A 24,437-nucleotide genomic window follows, 5' to 3' on the forward strand; every position below is an offset into this window, starting at 1 on the left:
CTTATTCCTTACTAATCTCTTGTACTTCCTGATTTACTCTCACCACATCATCCAGACTTTTCTCTCACTCATTTTCTTTATTCATCAGCTCTTCAAAATATTCCCTCCACCTTCTCAGCACACACTCCTCACTTGTCAGCACATTACCATGTGCATCTTAACCTGCTGCACATCCTTTCCAGCTCTGTCCCTTTGTCTGGCCAATCGGTACAAGTCCTTTTCTACTTCATTACTATTCAACTTCTTGTGCAGCTCACAATATGCCTTTTCCTACGCTTTTGCCACTTCTCTTTTCACCTTACGCCACATCTCCTTGTACTCCTGTCTACTTTCTTCATCTCTCCGACTATCCCAAAACTTTTTCGTCAACCTCTTTCTCCTTATGCTTTCCTGGACCTCTTCATTCCACCACTAAGTCTCCTTGTCTTCCTTCCACTGTCCAGATGTCATACCCAGTACTGCCCTAGCTGTCTCCCTCACCACATCTGCAGTACTTTTCCAGTTGTCCAAAATTGCTTCCCCTCCAACTAGTGCTTCTCTCACCTGCTCGCTAAATTTCACACAACAGTCTTCCTCCTTCAGCTTCCACCATCTGATCCTTTCTTGAGCTCTCACTCTCCTACAAACAACCATCCTATGCTGTCTAACGACACTCTCTCCTGCCACCATCTTACAGTCTCTGATTTCTTTTAGCTTGCATCTCCTATAAAGAATGTAGTCCACCTGTGTGCACCTTGACCGTTGGGGTTTTACATAATTATTGTATGGCCTTGCCTTACAATATAAAGCGCCTTGGGGCAACTGTTTGTTGTGATTTGGCGCTATATAAAAAAAAAAATTGATTGATTGATTGATTGACCTTCCTCCACTCTTATATGTTACCTTGTGCTCCTTCCTTTTATTAAAGTAGGTATTCACCACAGCCATTTCCATCCTTTTTGCAAAATCAACTACCATCTGTCCTTCCCCATTCCTATCCTTGATACCATATCTACCCATTACTTCCTCATCACCTCTGTTCCCTTCACCAACATGCCCATTGAAGTCCGGTCTTATCACCACTCTTTCATGCTTGGGCACACTCTCCACCACCTCATCTAACACACTCCAGAAATCTTCTTTCTCCTTCATCTCACAACCTACCTGTGGGGCATATGCACTGATAATATTCATCATCACCCCTTCAATTTCCAACTTCACACTCATCACCCTGTCAGACACTCGCTTAACCTCCAACACACTTTTAACATACTCTTCCTTTAAAATCACCCCAACACCATTTCTCTTCCTGTCCTCACCATGGTACAACAACTTGTACCCACCGCCGATGCTCCTGCTCTTACTTCCCTTCCACTTGGTCTCTTGCACACACAATATGTCTACCTTTCTCCTCTCCATCATATCAGCCACCTCTCTCTCAGAAAAAGATCTGAAGGTGAAAAAAAAGAAATATGAATGAAAATAAATGATTTGATCAAAACAATTGCAGAGCTGAATCAAAAATGTATTTAAACTGAAAAATATATATCTTATACTTATTTTTATTTTGATAATACTTTTTTTTTGCAGTTGTGTAAAATTCAAGAACAAACATTGAATTTTCAGCTCAAAATTTATTTTTTCAATCTTTTTTTTAATTTTCAGATTACAAAACATTTGGCCTAGATTTAGCTCCATATGGTAAGATGTAAAAAAAAATTGAGCCACTGCAGTGCATCCTACATTTGTGGACGAACATTGTCAAGTTGAAGAATTGTCTGTTTTCCAGAATGAACCCACTTCAAGCATGTGCACAGCTTTTGCAAAGTGTCTACTTATCAGTCCGAGGACTATGTTATCAAACCCACACCTGATGCTTTGCATCTGTGGCTGTTGTGGGGCACCCATAAAGAAGGACTGCATATCAATACTGTTTTTCTATCTACCAGATGCTCAAAGAACTTTACACTGATGCTTCACATGTCCTTCACTAGAAAAGGCCGTTGCTCACTTTTTTCACCTGAGTGGACTCAGACAGTGCAGATTAAGAGTCTGCTTTAGGGTCCTATCTCACTGGGCTGCGACCACCTGTGAATGGCAACTGCGAGGGAAATCGTTTGATTTCGCATGACATTCACTGGATGGCGCTCTTTCCTCACTTTGCTCATTGGATGTCACCAGCTTTGCTCCTGGAATTTGAATTTTTCATAGCTGGTGATCAGTGGTGGGCACAGCTAACCAAAAATTTAGCTTTGATAACTGCTAATCCGCTAACTGAAAAGTTAGCTTTTATAACACTAAACTGATAAACCGCCAAAATTTTTTAGCGGATGTTACAGCTATCTGCTAACTATTAGTACTGCCGGCTACTGATAAGCCAGTTTTGAGTTTAAGCACCGCTGAGGCTTCTAAGTAAAACCAAAAGTGATCACAAACCCAAAAACGAACAACAAGCCAGAGCTTCTGTCTCACGTAGTCAGACGGCTGTGAGCTTAGTCCTCCTTCAGCATAAACGAGTGGGCCACCTGCTGTTGCCCAAAAAGTGGGTGGGGGGGAGTCAATCATGTCTTTCAGCATGCAAAAGGACACACAGCGTGGAGGAGACATGAATCGCAACACACTTTTCACTTATGGTTTAACTCATCAATAATTAATAGCTCATTAATAGCAACTGTCATTTTTACAGAGAGAAAATATCACACATATGACATATCTTTGAAAGGAATGCGCTAAATTTTGAAGGTTTGAGCTTTAACAGACACACTTGCCAAAAGACATGCACTTGGTTTATTTATTTGTAAAACCCAACACACAAGTTACTGTAACGACAATCACTTTGTTTATTTATTTGTAAAAACCAACACACAAGTTACTGTAACGACAATCACTTTGTTTATTTATTTGTAAAAACCAACACACAAGTTACTGTAACGACAATCACTTTGTTTATTTATTTGTAAAAACCAACACACAAGTTACTGTAACGACAATCACTTTGTTTATTTATTTGTAAAAACCAACACACAAGTTACTGTAACGTGTGTGTTGATTTATACAAATAAATGTGTATTTGAAATATGTCATTTTTCATATGTAAAACAAAGGCATTTGCAAAACTGAAAATTCTGTTTGTGAAATTTTGTTAATTCACAACTAACACACGTTGCTATCCACACTCCCCTCCAGTAGATGGCAGTGTTTGATGCATTTTGACGAGGGGGAGGGGTGATTGAAAGAGACATTTTAATTAAAGTTAATCAAACCTTCAGAATTTAGCGCATTTCTTTAAAAGATATGTCATATGTGTGATATTTTCTCTCTGTAAACATGACAGAGGTACCGTTAATATCAATAAACTGTCCAGAATTAGTTGTTTGAGTAAAACTACAAGTGAAAAGTGTGTTGCGCTTCATGTCTCCTCCACACTGTCTGTCTTTTTACATGTTGACAGCCGTCTGACTATTGCTAAACACGCAACAGGTAAGTACTAAAATGTATGATTTTAATTCACTATGCCAGCACAAAAGTTAGCAGACTCAAAGTTAGCGGACTCAAAGTTAGCAGAGCTACATTTGGCGGAAGCAAAGTGGTCCGCTGATGGTTTTCAAAATTAGCTTAAAAGCTAATCTGCTATCAAAAAGGTTAGCTTCGCTAATTATCAGTCAGCAGATTAGCAGAATTGTGTCCACCACTGCTGGTGATGCAACAAGGCTCCATCCAGTACGCTCCCAGAGCGATCACTGGTGTCATGCTACCCTGTAAATGTACTTGCTGCGACTGCTAACATGAGAGATTTATCGGAGAACTGTGTGTGTGTGTGTGTGGGGGGGGTGTCACACACACGGGATCTGGGGGACCACGCCACAATTGTGAAGATGATCGGAGAGGAACTGCCATTACTGCCAACCTGGTCACAGTTACAGTAGACATCAGGACTTGTGCATTTTTTATTTATTTTTGAGGCGCACAATTCTGCAGGAGTGGAGCACAACACAGTCACTTTAAATCATTTTTTTTTATCTCTGTCTCTCCCTCTCTCTCTCTGACAATGAGTGGTGGGTGTTCTTTGATGTGCTCACTGTAAGGGACACATGGACAGGGAGAAAATATGACCACATCCTTTCATTAAACAACATTCTTCTCAGATCCAGCTCCAACAGTGCACATAGTGTATGTGTCTTAAAACCAGGGAAATCTTTCTACTAAACGGCGTACTGTGGAAATTTGACATCATATGTCCATCAGAGCCAAAACGCAGGAGAACTGAAAAGGATATATCTGTGCCAAATCAATGTGAAGATCCACTTCAGATCTGCTGTGGAGACCCCAAGTGAAAAAAAGGGAACAGCCGAAGGGATTTACAACTTTATTGCTGAATAAGTAAAATAAAATCAAAGGATGCATGTGCGAATGTGACCCTTAATTCATGAATTTGGTATAGAAAATGGATGGATTTTATTCTGGACATGGAAGATAGGACACTAGATCCAGCAGGGACATCATTCTGCAAGTAAATAAGTGGGTTGAAGGCTTTATTATTATTGTTTTTATTTATTTATTATTTCATATTTGTTTTATTTTATTTTTGTTCCCATTATTGGGAACAGTAGGAGAAGTTCAACAATCTTTTCATATGGATTATAACAGGATAATACCAGCTGAACACTCGTGTCATTCGTATTGCGAGTGACTACTTCAGTGAGATCCCAACTTCGCACTGTCGTTTGTATGCATTTGATCACTAATCCACATCTTCAACCACTGTCACAGTCGCACCCAGTGAGATAGGACCCTTAATAAAGGTTTGCATGTGTAAAATTGTGCGCAGTCACCTTTGCACTTACAAATACATGTGCATGCTGAGTTACTGACAGTGCACCCTGAGGTTCTGTCAACATAGAAAATAGCATGTATTGCCTATTTAGTGTGTTTGCCTTCATGAAAATGCAATTTCAAGTGTGTCCAACTTAGTGTGTAAATTTCTTGGATAGAACATACAAATACTGTAGGTACATAGCTGAGATGAGATTTATCAAGGCCAAAAGGAAATTTAATGAGTGCTGATTGCATCTGTATTTTGCAAGTTTGAAACCTTGGTTCAAATGAGAACATCTTCTTCTAAGTTCATGACTTAAGAAGACAGAAGAGAATATGTTCAAGTATAGCAGTGAAAATCTGAGAATCGCGTTACTCATCGGCAGAAACCTAAGGTTTTAACTGTTTCTTGGGGAAAAGAAATGTTGAATATTTTAGAAACAAAAAAGTGCATATAGACATGTTAGTCATCAAGATTTCCTGAATGGAAAATATTTACAGCTATTCTCATGCTTGAATTGGGTTTTTGTGCCAGCAGTTTCGTTGGAGACTTATCTCAGAGTCCTCCTGAATTATTCACAGTACGATGTCTGTGATAAAAGTAACGGACCTTATTATTTTTTTCAAAAACCATATGGATTTGAATCACGTGTGATTACATCAGACATGCTTGAACCCTCGTGGGCATGCGAGAGTTTTTTCACGCCTGTCGGTTACGTCATTCGCCTGTGGGCAGTCTTTGAGTGAGGAGTGGCCCACCCTCTCCTCGTTTTTTTTCATTGTTTAGGAATGGCTCAGAGACTGTTGCTTTGTTTGATAAAATAAATTCAGCTGGTTTTCGGTAAAACTTTTAACGGCTGATGAGAGATTTTGGTCTGGTAGTGTCGCCATAAGGACGGCCCACAGCGCCTTATGGCGATCTGTGCTTCGAGGCAGCAGCGTCTCGCCGTTACAATTGGTTTTCAACACGGAGGTGTTTTTCCTGTCGCGGCGCACACAGATTCGCCGAGTCGTCACGGAAACGACTCGGCGAATTTGCGCGCACGTCTTTCATTACAAAATGTCCTTAAACAGTGGAATGTCCGCATAAAGTCCTTATGCCGGCCTCTTCTGAATCTTGTCTGTTCTCTCACGACATCCTGGGTGAATTAAGCCTTAAATTAGAATGTTTTCAGGTCGAAACAGGACGATGACGGTGCCTGGAAGCGCTGCGCGACGTCCAGCTCCATGGGAAGTCCTTACAGCGACAGAAACACCCCATAATCTCTCATCAGCCGTTAAACTTTTCACCGAAAACCAGCTTAATTTCTCGAATAGTGTCCACTCGGATATCCCTCACAGGTCCAGAAAAAATGTTGATAAAGCAACGCGCGCCGTCCGCAGCGGCTATTCAGACAAAGAGATTCCGACGGGCGGGGTGGAGCACTCCTCACTCAAGGCCTGCCCACAGGCGAATGACGTCACCGACACGCGTAAAAAAACTCACACATGCGCACCAGGGTTCAAGCTTGTCTGACATAAAAACATATGAATCAAATCCATTTATTTTTTGAAAAAAATAAAAAGGAATGTGTTTTTCATCACAGACCTCGTATCTCTTAACACCTCCATAATAAAATAGATTTTCGAAAAAGCAAAACTGTATTTTGTCAGATTGACAATATGTTGTAATTTGAATTTTTTATGTGTCCGTGTGGATTCTTCCCACAGTCTGATTGTTGTGTTGTGTTTATGTCCCCTGTGCTGGCATGGATTTCTCAGTTTTAGATCATGTAAACAGTAAGTGCGCCACTCCGTGCCGTGTTAGTGACATCCTCAGATGTGTGTTAATCTCAGTGATGAGCAGCAGCTTTACTTCCACTCATGTTTGTTTAAATCCCATGTGTCATCACTCATGACTCCATAACACTGGCATCTTCCAGCACTCATGACATTTGTGTTTCCACCACAGCTGTTCATATTTATGAGTGTGTTTGCTTGTTTGCATCTTTACCACATTACATCATTCCATCTCATCTTCAGACTAAATGAAAGATTTTACACAAGAACAATCTTGGGTCTAAAAGACAAAACACAAACTAGAACAGAGATGCACTCTAAATCCAGAAATGTGTGGAATAAGGCAAATGTTACATATGCAGCATTAAAATATAACTGATGTTTTCTTCTGATGATGTCTACTGTTAATCAAAATACCAAAATGCATCCCATCTTTTCCTACTATTCAATTCAAAACAATTTAATTATACAGCCCCAAATATATATTTTATATATACAATATAAAAGTCAAATGTATGTGGATGTGTATAGTAATAAAACTTGGATTGTTAGTTGGATAGTACTTGGATAGTCAAACTTGTCGCCATGATGACTGATTTCCAAATGACACAAATTTGGAACCAACCCAATAGTGTTGTTTTAAGGTATATTGAAACACAGAAGACAGTGAAGTATTCAGAGCACATCAGTGCATCCACAACACCATGGACCAGCCCTGAATCTTGGACAGTAACCACCCAGGCAGACAAATGGTCCATCACCACCTTTCAAAAGCAGCCATCTATCTACTACAGCCAAGTCAAGTGTAGGAGTCCACCCCAACCGGCCTGTTCCAGATGGGAGTCACCAGTACCGAGGCATCTGCATGCTGGATCATGCCCAGAAAAATATGCTACTTGGTGAAAAGGTTGTAAACATATCAAAACCTGAAAGTAAATGTATTCATTTCTGAATATGGGATCTGGTCTGAAACTGTTGAAGGCTAAATGCACTTGGTTTAAAATGCAGAACAGAATCAGGTGTGTATGCATAATGCATCACACATGAATGAGTGAAGCCACTTCTTACCAAAATAAAAAGCAGCAAGCTAACATTTCATTAACCCCAACTCCCAATTTAAAAAATCAGCTGCAGCAAATACTCCCGAGAAAGACCAAAGTGTCACATTTTAGTGTCAGTCTGTCTGCGCACGCATGCGTGCACACACACACACACACACACACACACACACACACACACACACACACACACACACACACACACACACACACACACACACACACACACACACAGGAATCCAGAAAATGTCAGAGATGAAAAAACAGAAATAGTCCCCTTTTCCAGCTATATGTGATTTATTTAAAATGAGTCAAGCAAGAGGTATGATGAGAACAACTTACCATGAGGGAAATCATCAGTAAATGTCCTAAATATTTTGAAGGCCAACATCACAACCATCACAATACAAGTGATATTCCTCATCACACATATCACGAATGAGCAAAAATCAAGCCGAATCAGCCAGAATGGGGAAAAAACAAACTTCGAGGGACAGACTTTCAGACAGCCGTGTACGAATGCCGTTCAACTTATTAGAACATGGGCGGATCCCACCTCAACTGATTTGTGCACATCCCGTGTGTATGCTTACGAATGCAGTTCAGCTGTATTTGGAACACAGTACGAATACAGAGAACGCTGTCAGAATGCAGTAAGAATAACAAGAATGCAGTTGAATGCCATGCAGGTGTGGTCCGATCCCTACCTGAAGTCTGAGTGGAAGCCAAACAAGGGGAGGGGTGTGGCAGAGCGACCGCTGTGGTCCGCTGTCTTTTGAAGACCTGCCATGTCTTCCAGCTGGTTCTCGGATGATATCCAGCCTATGAACTGTGATCATGCAAACCATGGTCCTCTGATAATGGCATAACTGTAGTGCACGTAACTGCGTGTGTTCAGAGTATTACGGCAATCAGAACACCAACGTGCACACCCACAACCATTATTTCCACTGAGGCTACCGGTAGTAGCCACCAGTCTGCAGTGTATCACAGTAAACCCATAATCATGGGTGCCTGGGTGACATATATCAGAACAAATTTTGGATGGCATACATCAGGGGTGGCAATGTTCGGTCTTCGAGAGCCACATTCCTGACACTCTTAGTTGTCTCCCTGCTCCAAAACACCTGAATCCAATGAAGACATTAGCAGACTTTTAATGAGCCTTTCATTGGATTCAGGTGTGTTGGAACAGGGAGACAACTAAGAGTGTCAGCAATGTGGCTCTCGAGGACCGAACTTGGCCATCCCTGTATGGCATACATTATCCAGAGGGGAGGTAAGGCAGGTCCTGACAGTAAAGCATTACACGCCCCTATTGCACACGCTCTCTTACTCTCTCCTGGAAATCATCACTGTAGCAGACAGTGGGGCATCCTGATGCCTCTTTGGACAGCGATCAGATGATCCAGCCTCACCCACGTGCAGCAGGGGGATCAAATGAAATGAGCTCACGCAAGTGCAGCAGGGCGATCAGCTGAAATGAGCTCATGCACATTCAGTGGGGTGAACAGATCATTCAGCCTCTCCAGGATTAGGTCCATGAGATGACCACATCATGATTCCTGCATGTGTCCTTCCAATCAGTTAATGCCTCACATGATGCACTGTCTAGATTTTGCGATCACTTGTCATGAGCCCTCATGCACAGTAGGGCGTTTCGCTGTCCGACTGCATGGTGCGCATTGTGCCACTGGACGGCGCATTATATGGGACATATATTTTGTGGTGGACAAGGCATGTGCTGTCAACTCTTGGCTGATGTGGTCACATCAGTCCAAAGGTGACTTTGTATTTTATTTATATTGCAATGACTTGGAAATACAGTTGGAATGAAATTCCTCTTAAAGGGTTCAATGGTGTACATGTCATAATATGTGTATTACAGCTGTGACACGCCATTCAGCTGCACTGTGGCACACTGCGCCAAGCCTCTGAAATGCATTGACCAGTCCTGGGGCAGCAGCATAGCGCATCGGCTCATGGTGTTACAGCTATGATGATCATGTTATTTCATCTACATTATCTAACCCATGGGGGTGATAACAATATATTTGTAATATAAGGTCTATTATTAATATAACACCATGGTCAGATGTGTGCGCTGCTCTGCGGCTCTGAGACACATTGACTCATAGTGACACACGGTGCTTTTGGTTTGATTGTGCAATGTTCACAATGAATGTGCACCACAGATGTTGCACATAACAGTATTTACATTGCATATCCAGAACGGGATCCAGTGGAGGTGCATGTACGGCTCATCCGTGGCACAACTGGGACATGCCTGCAGGATTTGTTGTCCCTGTCCACGGTGAATGTCTCTTGAGCATGATCATTTTGAATATCTAGAATGCAGTCGATTACAGTCAGAAGGCACTTCCACTGCTGCTCGATATATTTCCACTTTGACTGTGCCACGATTGTTTTGAACAGGGGCAAAACATTCAGTGCCACACGACTGTGTGACACTGAATGCAGCCCGACTGCTTAGGCTGCACTCAGAATGCTGTCTAAAGGTTGTGAATGCACCTCGACACTTCCCAAATGTGGGTCTAAATTTAATTTGGAGGGGATTCGGCCTCATTTGGCCTCGAGTGTGATGGGGTATTAGTAACCGCTCAGTTGATATAAAGTCATTCCAGCAGTACCCAAGGATCCTCCAAACAGATCTAGTGACAAAGACAGCTAGTCATCATGTTAGGTCACTGTTATGATTAGGCACCAAGTAAATTAATTGAATTGAAATTGAAATTAATACAGCTCCTTTTACCTGCTGCATCGCTACTAAACATTTTCCTCACCTTTCTTAGACAGAAATCTGTTGAATTAAATGTCTGTCTTTGTCCTAGGCAAGTTAGGAAAATTCCATGCACCACCTTTTGTGATGTCATGTAAAAAAAAGCAGGCTCTGAGATAGGTGGCCTGAGACAGTCTCCAGCTACCCCATGACCATTAACCTCAATGAGCAGGGATGGATGGATGGATGGAAAGCAACAGAGAGAGTGCTTCTGTGACAGAAAAACTGGACTACCTATATGTAGACCTGTGTTCAGTTCTCAGTCACACAACCTGTCTGCATTTTTGGACTGTATGTGTAATGGCTGGGAAAGTAACCTGTGAGGGACTAGTGTCGCATCCAGGGGGAGTTGTAGACTCTGATCCGCTTCATGTTACAGCATCTGTAGATAAGCCCTGGTCTGACGAGCTTCAGGGCCTGTACAGGACTTTAGACAGTAGTCTGAAGTGAGGCACTGTGTCAGACTTTCTTTTTCTTTTTAAAACAATTCACTCACTTTCACTTCCCCCTCTTGGCCACAAGACATTTTCTTTTTTTCTTTTTTTTTCTCCCTTCTTTAAATCACTATTTTAGAATATTTTTTCAAGGTCATCTAAATTTTTTGCACTACAGCTAAGAGGCTAAATACCAAAACACCAAATTATACATAATAATAACCACGAGACCCACAGTCAGATCTGGATCAATAGACTCATGGAAAATCATCATATTTCTGGTTTCGGGGTGCATAATGTTCTTCATTATCAGTTATGTCTCACAGAGGACACAACAAAGAACAATGTGAGCCCAAAATGTAAATGTAGCAGTTATTTTGAGTTCTGGAAGAGAACTGTCTGTGTGGAGACAGAACTGACATCACAGCATCACGCCCAATGTATCACACACCTGTCATCAAAGTCCTGTGCTGTTTCTCACACTTTTCCTCACATTTGTGTGTGTGTGTGTGTGTGTGTGTGTGTGTTATCAGTCGAGCAGCTTCCCACCATCACAGCTCAGTCACCGCGTTCGCTCATCGCCTTCCCTTTTGACGACAGCTACGACATGACGTGTGAAGCCAAAGGGAATCCCGAGCCACAGTGAGTATGGAGCCGAGCGTATTTCCATATGGCAGTGAAGAGTTTGGAAAGCTTGTTAGCGGCTACACAGACACATCCGCTACAAACAACAACTGCTTGGCTGCTTTGATCTGATGTTGGAAAAGAAGCACTGATGCAAAAACATCACTCTCTCTTCCCGTAGATTTAGGTGGACAAAGGACGGGCAGGAATTTGACCCCTTTCAAGACCCCCGCCTGATGAAAGAGGAGAGTTCTGGGACCTTTATGATACCTAATGATGGGAACCTCACCGAGTACGAGGGAACGTATCGCTGTTACGCCTCAAACAGCCTGGGGACGGCCATGTCAGAGGAGATTGAGTTCATTGTGCCCCGTGAGTAGCCCGTGTGTGTGCACGGTGCTGTGTGCACGGTGCTGTGTGCACGGTGCTGTGTGCACGGTGCTGTTTTACAGTGTGTTCAGAGTGATTCAGGGCCGGCTGTCAAGTGGAAAGTCTGCACCTCTCCACCGTGAGACGTTCATTGTCCTGTACATGGTAGAACGTCACTGAGCGGCCTGAATGCTCCACCCCACGCAACATCTGTGCCTTGGTCCTGGAGAAGGAGCTGAAAGTGATCTAACCTCTCCATCATTTCCACTGGTACCTTTGTCATTTGTTTTCCAAACACAGCACATAAACTCTCAAAGGGAGTAAAATTGGCCAGGATTCAACCACTAAGCTGTGCTGACAACCCTCTCATAACAGCAGCACTGATGTCTGCTTTGTTTCTCTCAGCCAAGATCTGAGAGAAGAAAATCCCACATAAGTCCATTTATTGACTGGCACAGACCACGTGAGCATCACTCAGAACTCCACCAGGACACTGCTGCCATCTGCTGGACAGGAGCAGGACTGCGCTGTTTACTTTGTTTCTTCATTCATTCATGCCTGGCTTCACCTGCTCACTGTGGGGGGGTTTGTGTGTGTTCCAGATGTTCCAAAGTTTCCAAAAGAAAAGATTGATCCTGTCAGGGTTGAGGAAGGCCAGCCTTTCATTTTAGAGTGTAACCCACCAAAGGAATTCCTCCTCTGCAGATCTACTGGATGACCATCAGTAAGTCGTGAAAGCTTCATTCAGGTCAAATTAATTCTAAAGTCTTTACATCAGTTTCCCACAGATCTGTGTGTGTGTCTGTGTGTTTGCCCAGATTTTTGCCCTGTTATTACCTTTCCCTGATTGAGATAATCTACTCTTCAGATCTTTGCTTCATTCACATGCAGCATGCATCACATGCACATAACCTCCTCAAAATGAAGAAGACTCAAGTTAATGGAATTTTGTCACCCCAGATGTGATCCAGTCCAAACAATGAGCACGTGAACATATCAACACAGTGTTAGCTCGTTGATTATCACGTACAGTGCCATGTACAGGCTGTAGCATGCACACTGACTCAGCCACGTGACGAGACCCTTGGAACTGAAAAATATGTTCTGTTCACATCCTATTCATGCAAAGGTGCTAAAATCCATTCTACTGCAACATCAAGCGCTGCCCTATCGTACTGCTGGACAGATTATACACCGTAGGACCACCCTAACAGAACATTTATGTTTTAAAACCGCAATTGTTTGCCAGCATTTAATCTGTAGATTAAAATGCTGTGTGACAAAATGAGCAACTTTTAGATCAAATGGTTATTACATGTGTACTTTGACATTCTAATATGGGCTAAAAATGTTATTTTGGCCTCACTTTGTCCCAGTGGGGTTTTAGATTAGATAGAATTTTACTGATCCCTTGGAAAGACTCCCTCAGGGAAATTGAGGTTCCAGCAGCATTGTATAGAAGCACACAGGGTAAGAAGCACACAGATTATCAAAACTGAAAGTAATAAAGAAAAACAGTTTGCAAATATAAATATAAATTCACAATATAAATACCAGACATGCTGATCAGTACTGGTTTACTGGCTGCTACTGTTCCTCTCATTCCTGACCTCTGTGTCTCTGTTACAACAGTACAGACACAGGTCACTGAGACAGAGAAGGACTTGAACACAGCACACTCCTCATGGTCAGAGAAACAAACACCGAAATACATCCGTCTCACAGCTCGTGCACAGCACTGGTGGTGCAGCTGGGAGGAGTTGTGAGGAGGAGGGGGGGGGCGGGGGGTGCTCTGTTGTTTTGGGTGTGATCCACGACATGCAGAAATAAAACCTTTCCTCACCAGAAAGTCTCTTACTTCTAGGTTCACCATCTAAATAGCAACGTGCCAGTTGCTGGTGCACCTGTCTCTTAAAAGCTGTGACAGGTGACGCTCTGATTGGTTCATTTCTTGTTGTGCCCAAAACACACCCCTGTGCAATAGGGCAGTGCAGTCTCGTTTGAACCACACTTACATGAAAGCATTTTTTCTTTGCACTAAGCCCATAATTCTCAAACTGCAGTATGCGTACAACTGGTGGTACACTGGCTCCCTCTGGTGGCACACTGAGTGAACCGACATATCGACAAACAAGTCCCAGAGAGCTGTGTTTAATCAAAGTTTCTGCCGCTAAAAAAAGTGTAAACAACGGCTGCCAGGCGCGCGAGCCGATACGGTCTACACACAGTGACGTATTTTCGGCTTCGTGCTCAGCGAGAAGCTGTTCAGGGGGCGTACACATTTTTCAGTGGTGGGACGTTCAAATGTTATATATAATGGGAGAACTGCATCCATTTTCCCAAAATGCTTAGGTTGACCGAATTATATAACCTTTGTTACATGTAATAAGACTATGTTGTCTTGAAGTGTCATATCCACTTTAAGTCAGCTGCTTTATTTCAAATAAGCATAACTCAACAACTTTTCATTGGATCAATACAAACAAACGGAGCAAACTGTTCATAATGATGGATTAAATGGATTTAAGGCTTCAACACTTCAACAAAACTGATCTGACACCGCGATCTGCTGAAAGTGAAGACAAATGAAGCAATGCTTCATAAGAGTTAGAATCGGCTCTGCAAATGAAGCAAAATGAAGCAATCCTTCGTAAGAGTCAAGCTTGGCCCATATAGTTTTATAATAGAAACATAATATTAAAGGATTGTAAACGAGCGGACTGAGCGAAGCAACACATTTCAACTAAATTTGGGGCAAGAGCAACAATTTTCACACCCATTTGTTGACAAATTGGAGAACCATTTCCAGTTTTTCCTCCTCCTACTTGGCCTTTCATGGATACTGTTTTTGTTCTAAATCAAGATGACACTCACCTGCTTGAAATAACATCCTACTTCATTTACATCATTACTGGTGTTGCAGGCTGAAATGCAGGAATTTAATTTAATTTATTTCATTATATAGCGCCAAATCACAACAAAGTTGCCTCAAGGTGCTTCACACAAGTAAAGTCTAACCCATGCCAGCCTTACTTTTTTTTTGTGCTCCCGTGACAAAATGAGTCAAAGTTTCGTGACTTTTTTTTTAAACTCGCTGTTACTAACCCTACTCCCCCCCCCCCACTTCACTTTTAATTTTGTGCAGCCATCACAGAATGAATTAGAATTAATTTGTGCTGCCGTGACTAAAATGAGGCGCTTTTCATCACAATATCACGAACCAATAAATTAATGTATATTTCATGGTGCTGAATCATGACTTGCCATGAGACTGGGTTGGTATATTCACACAAGAAATAAAGTTGACCACACAAACCATGAAATGTCATGGGTCCATATGTCTGTATTAAAATCGAAGACAAACTCTACCGTTTTTCCCATCTTGTCACAACTTTTTTCAGATTTTTCTGAAACAGAAGTGAGTTCTTCAAACCTCTTTCTTTAATGAAACTGAATTAAGTCAGCTCTTTGTGATGGATGATGCAGCACTGCTGATGTGTGCTCAGATCTCCAGCACATCGAGCAGGATGAGAGGGTGTCCATGGGTTTGAATGGAGACCTGTACTTCTCGCATGCCGTGGAGAAAGACAGCAGGAGAGACTACTGCTGCTTCGCCGCCTTCCCCAGAATACGAACCATCGTCCAGAAAACGGCCATGTCTGTCATCGTGAAGACCAGTAGGTGGCCCTAAAGTTTGAGTTTTCAGTGCGTGTTCTGTGCAACACGAAGCCTTGTGCAGTCTCATTTATCACATCCTCACTTTTATGTTGTGGTTTTGATGTTTGTCATACATCATTATCCTCATGTACTTTTCTTATCTCATCAACGTCCATTTTAGAGAAATCACAAAGTGACTTGAGTGCAGAAACTGGTAAGTTTTCATGTGTGTCAGTGCATGTCGTGTGCACAGGCAGATGTCCCCATGTAAAAGCAATTAGAACCATAATTCCACGCATGTTGTCTGGTATATTTTTCTTTTCTCAGCAAATGCAATTTTAGAGAGAAGACCCTCTCTTCTGACACCCTCTGGTGTTCAGTCTGTGGCATCACTGCTCAAAGGAGAAGACTTGAAGTTGGAGTGCATTGCTGAGGGATTGTGAGTAAAAACACCCTTAAATCATTAATTTATAAATAATGTGTTGTTTAAGATTGTATAAAACATCCATCATTTGATTTAAAAGTCTTAGATCGTGTGAGGTAGAAGAAATGCAGCAGCTTTATATTCACCGTTTTTCCTGCTTCTGTCAGTCCAACACCACAGGTTGAGTGGGTGAAGGTGGGCCACCACCTTCCTGACAAAGCAACGCTGGAGAATCATGGAAAACTCTTAATTGTGCCAAGGACTGAGCAGGAGGACAGTGGGAAATACATGTGCAAGGCAAAGAACGCACTTGGAGAAGTTGCTCATTACTTTACAGTAACAGTGGAAGGTGAATAGATTCCAGTCATGAGATTATGTTCACAGCTTTATCTTCACACAGAGAGCATGCAGCGGAAATGGGATGAACAAGTAATTTAGTTTTGATGAGCCTATGAAAGGAAAACCACTTTGTGGAGATTACACTGCAGACCAGGTGCCTCTATGGATATTTGAACTACCAACATGGGGGGGTTGACCCCGGTCTGTGCTTCAGGCTACCTCTGTCCTTGTACAAGACAGTTTACATTGTCATAGTCCACTCATCTGTAAATGGGTGTGGTCCTTGGCTGTATAAGTCACCTGCCATGGACTGGTGCCCCGTCCAGTGGCAGTCACAGACTCAGATCCAGTTCTTGTTTCATTATGACGGGACAAGCTCAGGCTGGATGGACCTGAGGGCTTGTGTAGGATTCCCTTCATTTCACTGTGCCATTGTCTAAGTTGCAAACACAAATACAGACAGTGCTTCTTAAATGGACTGCATTAGTATATACGGTAGTGTTCAAAATAATAGTAGTGCTATGTGACTAAAAAGATTAATCCAAGTTTTGAGTATATTTCTTATTGTTACATGGGAACAAGGTACCAGTAGATTCAGTAGATTCTCACAAATCCAACAAGACCAAGCATTCATGATATGCACACTCTTAAGGCTATGAAATTGGGCTATTAGTTAAAAAGTAGAAAAGTGGGTGTTCACAATAATAGTAGCATCTGCTGTTGACGCTACAAACTCAAAACTATTGTGTTCAAACTGCTTTTTTAGCAATTCTGTGAATCACTAAACTAGTATTTAGTTGTATAACCACAGTTTTTCATGATTTCTTCACATCTGCGAGGCATTAATTTTGTTGGTTTGGAACCAATATTTTGCTGGTTTACTAGTGTGCTTGGGGTCATTGTCTTGTTGAAACACCCATTTCAAGGGCATGTCCTCTCAGCATAAGGCGACATGACCTCTTCAAGTATTTTGACATATCCAAACTGATCCATGATACCTGGTATGTGATATATAGGTCCAACACCATAGTAGGAGAAACATACCCATATCATGATGCTTGCACCACCATGCTTCACACTCATCACTGTGAACTGTGGCTTGAATTCAGAGTTTGGGGGTCGTCTCACAAACTGTCTGTGTCCCTTGGACCCAAAAAGAACAATTTTACTCTCATCAGTCCACAAAATATTGCTCCATTTCTCTTTAGGCCAGATGATGTGTTCTTTGGTAAATTGTAACCTCTTCTGCACGTCTTTTATTTAACAGAGGGACTTTGCAGGGGATTCTTGCAAATAAATTGGCTTCACACAGGCGTCTTCTGTCACAGCACTTACAGGTAACTCCAGACTGTCTTTGATCATCCTGGAGCTGATCAATGGGTGAGCCTTTGCCATTCTGGTTATTCTTCTATCCATTTTGATGGTTGTTTTCCATTTTCTTCCACACGTCTCTAGTTTTTTTGTCCATTTTAAAGCATTGGAGATCATTGTAGATGAACAGCCTATAAGTTTTCCTCTCTCCAATCAACTTTTTAATCAAACTACGCTGTTCTTCTGAACAATGTCTTGAACGTCCCATTTTCCTCAGGCTTTCAAAGAGAAACGCATGTTCAACAGGTGCTGGCTTCATCCTTGAATAGGGGACACCTGATTCACACCTGTTTGTTCCACCAAATTGAAGTAATCACTGATGAATGTCACACTACTAAGTATTGTGAACACCCCCTTTTGTACTTTTTTTTTTTTTTACTAATAGCCCATTTCATAGCCTCAGAGTGTGTATATCATGATATGCTTGGTCTTGTTGGATTTGTGAGAATCTACTGAATCTATGGTACCTTGTTTCCCATGTAACAATAAGAAATATACTCAAAACCTGGATTAATCTTTATAGTCACATAGCACTACTATTATTCTGAACACTACTGTAGCGCTTTTCCATCTGCATCAGACACTCAAAGTGCTTTACAGTTATGCCTCACATTCACCCATTCACACATTCACACTCACACACCGATGTTAGGGTGCTGCCATGCAAGGCCAACAGAAGCTTCTTTGCTTCTGTTGATTTTCATAAAATGTTCAACTCTGTTTACCTTTTGAGTCTTGAGGATCTGGAAAATGAACGGTATCCCCAAAAATGTATTCAACAATACTGCCAGCCTATACACAGGTACTGTGAGTGATGTGTGTTGCAGGGGAAACATGTCTGACTTCTTCCCAGAGAATACTGTTGTTCGTCTTTGGATGTCTTGTGGCCGACAACTAACAGACAATAACACCATACAGAAAAAGACAGAGGTCTGAACACCAACCCATAAACAAAAGGTGCAAACACACACAACAAAATTTATTTTACTATAGCAGGCTGTTGCAACTTGTCCTGCCTTATACATACAGGTTAATCTTACCAGAAGACTTATGTGCTACAGCATTGCACGGCCACAGCCCCCCCGACACAAACACATCCACACAACCCTCTGACCATTTACATTTCAAAAGATGAGGCATAATACCATTTTTGATCTTGGTGGCCTCAAGAAACAATCAGCATCCACTTTGTACAAATTCATATTTTTATGACATGTAGAATTGATATGCCTAAATATTTTGATTGATATGTCACAATATGTAATCAATGAAGGATGCAAATGCACTGACCATTTATACACACACACTGATTACAAACAGACAGCTAACAGGAGAGGATGGTTACCTTTTGATGCCATTCAAACCTCTTTGTGTCAACTTGTGTGCATGTTATCAGACCAAAATCACCAGGGTATGTAAACTTTTGATCAGGGTCATTTGGTAGCTTCTATTGTCATTATGATTTAAAAGAGTAAACACATTTGTATGACAATAAACAGCTTCACCCAACCACAAACCATGAGTGAAAAAAAAAAAAATATATATATATATATATATATATATATATATATATATATATATATATATATATATATATATATATATAATATATAGTGAGAAAATAAGTATTTGAACACCCTGCGGTTTTGCAAGTTCTCCACTTAGAATCATAGAGGGGTCTGAAATGTTTATCTTAGGTGCATGTCCACTTTGAGAGTTTCAAGTTTATTTCAAGTTTCAAGTTTATTTATTTTTTCAAGTTTCAAAGCACATATAATCTCATTCGCATACCTTTTTTTTTTTTTTTTGCTATAGCAGATATAAAAACAAACATATACATTCATCACATTTGTCACACCGGTGCATGCAGTGTGCCTCCTCAACCCGAAAAGGAGTGGAAGAAGTATAACTTATAACACTCCCACCCCTAAGTACAATTCACAAGTATAAAACTCATGGTAGAGCAATGAACTACAACAATCACCCATCGTCCATCACCACCATCAATTCTTTCTGCTTGCTTTCGTATTCGAATCTTCTTTGTGAGGTAATATTCAATTCTCAATAGCAGTATACTCAACAACTCCATATTCAATTATTCAAACCCATTACAAGTGCTCATCAATATACCCATATACGCACATTCACCTATACGTGTACACCTATATACAAGTACATGAAAACCCATACACAATTACACACATACATCTACGAGGTCTGTCAATAAAGTATAGGTCCTTTTTATTTTTTTTCAAAAACTATATGGATTTCATTCATATGTTTTTACGTCAGACATGCTTGAACCCTCGTGCGCATGCGTGAGTTTTTCCACGCTTGTCGGTGACGTCATTCGCCTGTGAGCACTCCTTGTGGGAGGAGTCGTCCAGCCCCTCGTCGGAATTCCTTTGTCTGACAAGTTGCTGAGAGACTGGCGCTTTGTTTGATCAAAATTTTTTCTAAACCTGTGAGACACATCGAAGTGGACACGGTTCGAAAAATTAAGCTGGTTTTCGGTGAAAATTTTAACGGCTGATGAGAGATTTGAGGTGATACTGTCGCTTTAAGGACTTCCCACGGCGCGAGACGTCGCGCCAGCGGCGTCAGCCTGTTTCAAGCTGAAAACCTCCACCATTTCAGGCTCTATTGATCCAGGACGTCGCGACGAGAACAGAGAAGTTTCAGAAGAAGTCAGTTTCAGCATTTTATCCGGATATTCCACTGTTAAAGGAGATTTTTTTTAATGAAAGCCGTGCGGACGGATTGCAGCGTCTGCTCGCCGCGATGCTCCGCCACAGGAAAAACACCTCCATTGGAAGCCTTAAGGACAAGTTGGAACATGTCCAGCTGTTAAACAATTTCTCATATACTCACTCCACTGAAAGCCATAAAAGCCGCCTGGATTTTACAAATGGTTATCAACACGGAGGTGTTTTTTCTGTGGTGTCGCACCGCGCGGCTGCGTCCCGACGCGCGGACCCGTCCGCACGTCTTTCATTAAAAAAATCTCTTTAACTACTTGAGTTCATATTCTTCTATTTCAAAGTTAATACCTTTGTCCTCATTAAACCAAGTTTCTGACAAAAGCAATTATACTAAATGGATGTGCAAACTGCTGTATATATATTGATAACATTAAAATAGCATACATACTTCTACAGTTGAAGTGATAATGACAAGTTTTCCTTTATTGTCATAGCATGTAGAAAATCATCAACAGTATAATATTTACAATCAACATTAAATGTTGAGTAAAAAGTATTATCAGTGTCTAGTTCATTTTCTAAGTCTTGAAAATTATATTCAGTATATGAAAACAGATCCAGGTGCTCCAAATGCATTGTCCTTTGGTATAATTCTGAATCTGTACTCATCATTTTTTTTTCAAGATAAAATGAATTCTGTGTTATTAGTAATAAACGATCAAAAAATTACCATCTCTTGATCCATCTTTGTCTTTGTGTTCATCAAAAGCTCAAAATTCACCAGTGACTAGATCTCTAGGAGGCGTCCCCTTATAAATATCTAAATCACTGAGGTTCTTAACCACCAACACCTTAGCCTCCTCCGGTGATCCATTGAGCTTAATAAAGACTTTGCAGTTATTTACCCAAGTGCTTTGGATCTTTTTTAGTTTCCTCAGGTGTCTGGCTTTTCGGGCAATTTCAGGTGATCATTCATATAGACATTAGTACCTTTCAGTTTTCTTCCTTGTTTAATTAAGGTAATCTTTTGCTTGAGATTTGCAAAACGTAATATCAGGGCTGGCACGTTCTCTCGTCTTCTCGGTAATGTGTGACAGGCTTCAGAAATCACAATGTATGCTTTTTAATGATTTATTTGTATGTTACTGCTGCAAATAAATATTTGAACACCTACCAACCAGCAAGAATTCTGGCTCACACAGACCTGTTAATTTTTCTTTAAGAAGCCCTCTTATTCTGCACTCTACCTGTATTAACTGCACCTGTTTGAACTTGTTACCTGTATAAAAGACACCTGTTCACACACTCAATCAATCACACTCCAACCTGTCCACCATAGCCAAGACCAAAGAGCTGTCTAAGGAGACCAGGGACAAATTGTAGCCCTGCACAAGGCTGGGATGGACTACAGGACAACAGGCAAGCAGCTTGGTAGAAGACAACAACATAACAACAACTGTTATGATTATTTATTAGAAAGTGGAAGAAACACAACATGGCTGTCAATCTCCCTCGGTCTGGGATTCCATGCAAGATCTCACTTTGTGGGTTAAGGATGATTCTGAGAAAGCTCAGAACTACACAGGAGGACCTGATCAATGACCTGAAGAGAGCTGGGACCACAGTCACAAAGATTACATTAGTAACACATGATGCTGTCATGGTTTAAAATCCTGCAGGGCAGCAAGGTCCCCCTGCTCAAGCCACCACATGTCCAGGCCCGTTTTGACCATCCGATGATCCAGAGGAGGCATGGAGAAGGTCATGTGGTCAGATGAGACCAGAATAAAGCTTTTGGAATCAACTCCACTTACCATGTTTAGAGGATGAGAACAACCCCAAGAAAACCATCCCAACTGTGAAGCATGGGGGTGGAAACATCATACTCTGGGGGTGCTCTTCTGCAAAGGGGACAGGATGACTGCACAGTATGAAGGTAGGATGGATGGGGTCATGTATTGTGAGATTTTGGCAAAACAACCTCCTTCCCAATGGGTCATGGCTGGGTCTTCCAGCATGACAATGACCCCAAACATACAGCCAGGGCAACTAAGCAGGGGCTCCGTAAGAAGCATTTCAAGGTCCTGGAGTTGCCAGTCTCCAGACCTGAACTCAATAGAAAAATAGAAAGATCTAGAGAAGATCTGTATGGAGGAGTGGACCAAATTCCTGCTGCAGTGTGTGCAAACCTGGTGAAAAACTCCAGGAAACGTTTGACCTCTGCAATTGCAAACAAAGGCTACTGTACCAAATATTAACATTGATTTTCACAGGTGTTCAAATACTTATTTGCAGCAGTAACATACAAATAATTATTAAAAATCATACATTGCGATTTCTGGATTTTTTTTTTTTTTTTTTTTTTATTCCAGGGTTGCTGTTGTTGTGGTGAATAACTTTGTCTTTCAAAGCTGGAGTGTTAGTGATAATAACTTCCTAATCTCATTCCACAGAGCCTCCAGAATGGCTGTTTAAGCCCGAGAGTCAGCTCAGTATGATCGGCTCAAATGTGCTCATCAAATGCTCTGCCACTGGGACTCCTAAGCCAGCCATCAAGTGGAGCATCAATGGAGTACCCCTGAATGGTCAGTCCCACAGTGACAGTTTATTTATTTATTGTTTAATAAAGTCTCTGTTTGAGACTTGACCTGGTGGCACTTTCAACTCAGAAATACACTGCATGTTGATGTTGTTTCCTTTGATGAAACATGACATGGAGATGATTTAGGGCAAAGTAGAAAAACTTTGAGTTTCTAAAGGTCCCTGACACTTGCACGCCTTTGACGATTCCACTCGCTGTGTTCCCAGCTGGATGCCAAGATTTGTTCCACTGGCTGCCACACATTGTGCGCTGGACGCTGCATATATAAAATAATTATTTCATAGCAGATTAATCATTTTCTCTGTAAGTTGGCTGTTGAAAACGCCTCTAATCGCTTCCGCAATCACAGAGGGCTGTTCCAGCTGCACGTTTCTCTCTTGCATGCTTAATGTGGTGGAGAAAGCATTTGGAGCCATTTAAAAAGGTAATTATTTGTCATGTTTATATTGTAATAGCTTGGTAAAACAGTTGCATGTTCATTCCTTCTTGTGTGCAGCTGTAAAAGTGTCAGGGAGGGGCACAAGTTGAGTGGACACAAGTGCAAACTCTCACAACAGGATGTTAGGAATCAGGTTTAATTTTTGAGACAGGCGGGATTCGGTACCCAGGTGTTCCAGCAGCGATGGTAAAGGTACAGGACAGACGTGAGGGCTGAGGCTGGTCCAAAAAACAGGCTGAGGTAAAAAAAACACGGCATAGAGGTAATCAAAGGCAGAGGCAGAAACGTGGTCAAGGACCAAACAAGGTCAAATACTGGCAGGCAGAATACAGGGCAAACAAGGCAAGGAAGTAAGTGCTGGAAATTCAATACATTCAACAATCGAGCGAGGGGACTGTGAGACTGTGAGGGCTTATATGACTAGTGATATAATTAGTGCGACAAGACACAGGTGTCGGTGAGGTTCTGGAAGGGGGCATGACAGGGAAGACAACGATAAGTGCAAGAGAGTGAAGGCAGGAAGACACAGAGTAAAGTGATGAAAGAAACAAAGACACGTGAGCAAGTGCAAGAGCGGGGGAGAATGAAAATACAAAACAGACAGAGACAAAGACACAATAGCTGGCGCACTGACATGGAGTGGGAACATATTTGGGTGGGTGTGAAGGAAACATAGAACAATGAACAGAGCTAAAACAGAATCATATATAAACCAGACCTGACAGAACTAAGTCGCTGGCAGTGAACAAAGAAATCAGTGATCTTAAACAAAACTATAACCGGAATGAGATGGATAAAAATATAAAAGTGAATGCAATAAACAATGGCGCGATGACAGCATCAACTAAGAATAAATAATGAACAGAATGACAACAACAGGTAACTACAAAATAGTGCAATAAATAAAAGGACTAAACTGACAAACAATAACCGGAACATAATCAGAGAAGATACTTGAAGATAAATAATGACCAATACCTGAAACAAAAGCAAAATACCAAAAATGTAGACCAAAGTGTAATACAAAAAATGAACTGAAATGAAA

General features: G+C 41.4%; 1 protein-coding gene across 1 annotated transcript in view; it reads left to right on the forward strand.

Moving 5' to 3' along the window:
* chl1b (cell adhesion molecule L1-like b) overlaps positions 1 to 24,437 on the forward strand; it is a 303,826-nt gene that overhangs the window by 67,907 nt on the left and 211,482 nt on the right. Inside the window, 9 exon segments of the mRNA XM_034167484.1 lie at positions 6,556 to 6,573; positions 11,399 to 11,507; positions 11,671 to 11,861; positions 12,461 to 12,541; positions 12,544 to 12,582; positions 15,365 to 15,535; positions 15,843 to 15,954; positions 16,107 to 16,288; positions 22,805 to 22,936. Coding sequence (XP_034023375.1) covers positions 6,556 to 6,573; positions 11,399 to 11,507; positions 11,671 to 11,861; positions 12,461 to 12,541; positions 12,544 to 12,582; positions 15,365 to 15,535; positions 15,843 to 15,954; positions 16,107 to 16,288; positions 22,805 to 22,936 — 1,035 coding nt within the window.

The sequence above is a fragment of the Thalassophryne amazonica genome, chromosome 3 (genome assembly GCF_902500255.1).
Source record: "Thalassophryne amazonica chromosome 3, fThaAma1.1, whole genome shotgun sequence".
Taxonomy (NCBI): domain Eukaryota; kingdom Metazoa; phylum Chordata; class Actinopteri; order Batrachoidiformes; family Batrachoididae; genus Thalassophryne; species Thalassophryne amazonica.